This window comes from Micropterus salmoides, unplaced genomic scaffold, assembly GCF_014851395.1.
Source record: "Micropterus salmoides isolate LMB-PRFRI ecotype aquatic unplaced genomic scaffold, ASM1485139v1 Ms_hic_scaffold_2440, whole genome shotgun sequence".
NCBI classification, from domain to species: domain Eukaryota; kingdom Metazoa; phylum Chordata; class Actinopteri; order Centrarchiformes; family Centrarchidae; genus Micropterus; species Micropterus salmoides.
Window position 1 is genome coordinate 1 of NW_024041641.1, and position 5,052 is coordinate 5,052.

A 5,052-nucleotide genomic window follows, 5' to 3' on the forward strand; every position below is an offset into this window, starting at 1 on the left:
AAACAAAGCTCTGCTACACAGATTTGAAATAATATTCGTTACCTCTAATTGCTGTTTTTTTTGTGGGTATAGTTTTACTTCTTCAAGTTTCGAACATTTAGTCAAATGACAAAATTGAGAGTGAAAACTCTCACAATGCAGACTTCAGAAAGTAATGGGTCACAGCTTATTTTTAATTAAGGGATCAAAAAAGTTGGAAAATAACTCATATCCATCAGGTACTGTATCTGTGTCCAAATTTGTTGCTCCGATTTTGCCGTTCTTTCTTCTAAAGACGAAATGAAGATATTACTTTATTTAACCCTGACTACTTATGCTGCAGACTGAGAGTGGGGTCTGCTTCTTCAGCACAGTCCTTCAATCTGTAAGCCTCTAAACATCAAAGTAAACTGAAATTAAATTTCATTGTCAAAATGGGCAGCCTATTCTAAGATGTCTTATATATTTTTTTAAAAACTATGCATGTAAACAGTATGTAAACAGTATGTGTGCACAAACACACACCATGCACGAGCAATTATGCAGAAACAAGCAACACAGAGGGGCACAACCAGACCAACACCTACTCTCACACACACACACACACACACACACACACTTACCTGCGGATGAAGCCCCCACTGATGGCCATCTGTTCACGTTCGTCCACCACTCGAGCCCCCGGCTGGCTGTTCACCACTCCATCCTGGTTCCCTCCCCAGGCCTGGCCCCCGCCCTTAATCCTACCACACACATTTAAGTCAGAGCCAGTGTAACTGTTGTAGTGTGTGCTTATGTTATGTTATGTTATGTTTGTGTGCATGACCATGTGTTTGTATGTGTATATGTATGTGTGTGCACTTGTTTACTTGTTTATGAATGTAATCAAGACTAAGCGTGCTGTCGGTGTGCATTTGAGTGTATGCTGGTCAGTATGTGTTTCACTACTTCTGTGTGTGCACACTGGAGTGTGAATGAGTATATGTTTATATCTATGTAAGTGCGCCCTTTCCAGCAATTCACTGTTAAAACACATACATAAAGATGCTGTACGTGTAAAATGCATTGGGTAATATAGTGTCAAGCCAATTAGCCTACTAAAAGCAACATGCCAGCCACGTATGATAAACATACATACATGCATTTGCAATCTGTTAGTGAATAATTGATCTAACGTGCAGATCAATTGAATGTGAGCACAAAAAGCTTGCATGTGGCTTGTGTTAGAAAGTAATGAAGGTCCTTTAAAGACTCAGGACTATCTCCCACAAGCACATACAGAAGAGCACAAACACAGAATATAATAACCAGACTCCAGACCAGAGGAGACACAGACACACAAACATATAAACATGCAGTTTGAGAGGACATGCAAGGAAGAAACATAGTACACAATGTTTGACATAGGAAGGGAAAACACGTAAAGAGGAACAGGATCAGACACATGCTGCATCTATTAAAAAAAATCTCAACAATTAGATTTGTTGTGGAAAACCAACCAAAAAAAACAACAACCCCAAAGTGAATGGTGATCATTTTGAAAGTGAGACTAAGTGATACAGGAGTTGTGATCAGCCCTTCATTTCATCTGGATGGATAAATCTGTAGGATTATATACACTGTATACAGTCAAATAGTCAAATGTAATTCTTAGCATTGTTTTATTATGCTTGGAGCACCTAATGAGTGGAGGTCACCATTGAGGACAATACAAAGAACAAAGTTTAGGCTATATAAAAGTTGTATTTGTTCACTTTTCAATGAAAGACAACTACTGTATGCAACGTTGTGGTCTTGAGGTGGTAAACCACATCCACCAGGTGCCCCAGACAGTTTATAACAACAAGCAAGAATTATTTTTTCTTATGCTATTTGACCCAGGGCTCCCATATAAAGAATGAGATCAGAAAATGACATAACCACGGGATTACATACCACGTGGTTCATGGTAAGGAGGACCAAAGAGCTATAGAATAGACAAGATCTGAACACACAAAACAATCACGTATGGAAGTGGGACCAAAATGGACCAAATGGAGGCAGCAAATTCTTAATATACCTTCATATTGAAAACAAGAAGTTCATTTCAAAATCACGTAATGACTATTAACACCAAAACAAAACAACCGCTGTGATGCAAATAAAATAGATTAGTTACATGTGCTACTGTCAAGATCCTGTTCAGCCCTGTTTTGGAGAAAATAATCGTCTGTTGTTAAAATGTCTACTGGTGTATTTAATCTCCAGAATGTATATATAAACATTATGGTAATACACAGTGAAGCCATAAAATATATTTTTTTTATAAATCTCATTCTAGGTCAGACTGACCACCGAAAATCAAGTGTTTTTTTCCGGTTCTGCTTAAGCCTTTCCTAAAGAAGACAAAAAACACTTTTACACTAACACCTGACTGTAGATGTACAGTAGTGTATAACATGTACTGCATTTGGTAAATCATCAAGGCATCACTTAACTCAATTAATTCCGAGAAAAATATCCGAGAAAAATCTTGCTGCAAACCCAACTCAAAATGTCCAATATAGCCATTTAGTTACATTTTGTCAGCCGCTTGTGTTTTCTATAGCTCTGAGATAGACAACTGTATACAGTACATGTGTTGGTCCCAGAGTATAGTATGCTCAGACATGACTCGGTGGCCATAGTTTGGCTGTTGAGGGCCAGAGAACAGATCACTGGCATTGGGTATCTATCCACTTTTATATCAAAGCATTCAAATGATGGCACCCAATATCCTTAATATGATAGTTCATTATGTAGGACAGCCCTGAGGGAAGAGAAGCAGGGGCCATTAGAGGCTCCCTATTGGTACAACTTGGAATCTGAGGGTCATATGCCAAAGTCGGTGTGTTAAAGAGTAAGTTAGACATTGTAGCAGCTCGTTTCACTGTATGTCTTTGATTATAAAGTGATTGGACTTGACTGAGAGAGTGATGAGATAACATGTTACATGTACAGAACATCCTGACCTGTACTAAGGCTTCCTTACAATAAAACCAGTTCATAGGTACTGTTGGAAAAATGTATTGAAACTAGCATACATTCAAGGATAAATCAATCAATCATTGCAAAGAACTAAGACTCAAAAGATTACATTTTAAGGAATGGTTTTAACATTTTATGAAAAGCTTGCTGTTTCCCCCGGTTACCTGTCTTTGTGCTGAGCTCAACTAACTGTCTGCTGGCTCCAGCCATGTACTCTATTTACTGTACAGACTTCAGATCTCATCATCGAATTCTCAGCAAGAATAAGCATATTTCCCAAAATGTCAAACTATTCCTTCTGATCTGACAGGCCCGTCAGATTGATTAGTTGCAAGTATCAGTTGTATAATATACTGTAGTTTAATGTCATGTACAGCAGCAAGCTTTTTCTGAAAATATATCAGGTGAAAACTTTGGATGTCACAAATCCCAGGGACTATGATACAGTCTTGTATGGAAATTGTCATTTCAAATCAGAAACTTTTTTTTTTGTGTATTAGCCCCATGTACTGAGTTAATTCATGTAAAAACATTTGAAACATCAACAAAAATAGTTGGCAGAAATGGCAGAAAAACTGATATAATTCTAATTAGTGATTTAGTAGAGGTACTAAGGCAACTAGTTGATTTATTATTTGGTTTGATTTTGTACACAGCATGATGCACCATGCTGCAGGATGTTAGGGTGGGGGCTTGGGTGGGCTTTAGGGGGGGGTGGGTGCTGTGGCCCAGATCCCTGCTGATGCTGCTACCTGCTGGAAGAGAATCTCTCATCCGATGTGGAATGAAGGGCTTTTGAGGACAGCAGCCACGGAGGCTGCAGAGCAGATAAAGTGGGAGCGGACCTGTTGTGCAGATGTGTGTGTTGTTCATGCATGCACGCAATTGTTCACTTGATCTCAACCTTAAAAAGCAAACACACCCAGACGTGCATGCAGTGCTGGTGCCTGTTCAGAGAGTATGTCATTGTGGCTATTGGCCTGACTGGTCACACCACAGTTCACCATGCTCTATGCACCAGAAGCAGGCAGATGGATAGAGAGGCAGGAAGGCAGGCACTGAAACACATGTAGTCAGGCGACACAGGCAGCACCTACTTGTTACAGGGACATGAACATAGACCACAGAACTGTCCTAGATTGTTCAAATTCTTTTCTGCATCCTTCATGTCCTTATTGATTTGGTCCATCCCCTCCTCGATGCGCTCCAGTTGTTCTGATTACCAACACATTGTCATTTTTTTCCAGCAAAAGAACGAAAGCACATGAGAAGAAAAGAGAGGAGGAAGAAGTCGTGGGTGGAAGGAAGGGAGGGGAGCAGAGAGGAGAAACAAAGGAGAAGAGACAAAAAAAGACATTGACTGTGACAAGAGAGACATCAGACATCACCACCACCAGCACTGGACAGGCAAGAGCTCAGGGCTCCTGGCCGGTACCTACTTTTTAATACATGGGCATATCAGACCACAGCATTGTCCTATATCTTTTAAATCTTTCTCGGCCTCCTTCAGGTCTGCGTTCACCTTGTTCATGCCCTCTTCCACACGATCAAGTTGTTCTGGTGAGGACAAAGGCATGAGAGTAGTGAAATAAATCTGACTGGTTTGTTTTTTGAGGGTTGGCGCTCTACGCTACAGTGCAAGTGGCAACATGTTTTGGCTAGATGCAGAAGGCAAAGCAGGCAACAAGCATTAAGAGTCGCTGGGTATTTCTCTTGGCACAGTGACACTGATTTTCCCCCCCCCAGGATTCACACACAGTTCCAGCAGCTTTTGTTTCCTACCTCCATCCAAAGCAACATATTGCTTTCCTGAGTAAGTATTTCGTCTGAGTGGCAGTGGCAATAACCTGCCTCAGTAGCAGCATGCTTCATCCAAAACTGCATCTGTGCAGGAAGATGTTAATTGAGAACTGAAGAAGCCTCTGGGATGACAGGCAAAACGTCTTTGAGTGTCTTCAACCACGTCCAGCTGCCCCTGATTTTAACCCACCTTGGATGCTAATTCTGCCCATTTTGACTGAACACTACTGCACATCAGTGGGAGCAGTGATAGATGACAGAGAGAGA

At 40.7% G+C, this 5,052-nt stretch overlaps 1 protein-coding gene across 1 annotated transcript; it reads right to left on the reverse strand.

The window, feature by feature from the left end:
- Positions 1 to 602: 602 nt before the first annotated feature.
- LOC119918820 (synaptosomal-associated protein 25-B-like) lies at positions 603 to 4,750 on the reverse strand (the record flags this gene model as incomplete). Its single annotated transcript, XM_038739504.1, has 2 exons — positions 4,425 to 4,750; positions 603 to 722 (listed from the first exon to the last, which is right to left on the reverse strand). Coding segments are annotated over exons 1-2 (257 nt in total), but the record flags the coding sequence as incomplete, so codon positions are not given.
- Positions 4,751 to 5,052: the final 302 nt, after the last annotated feature.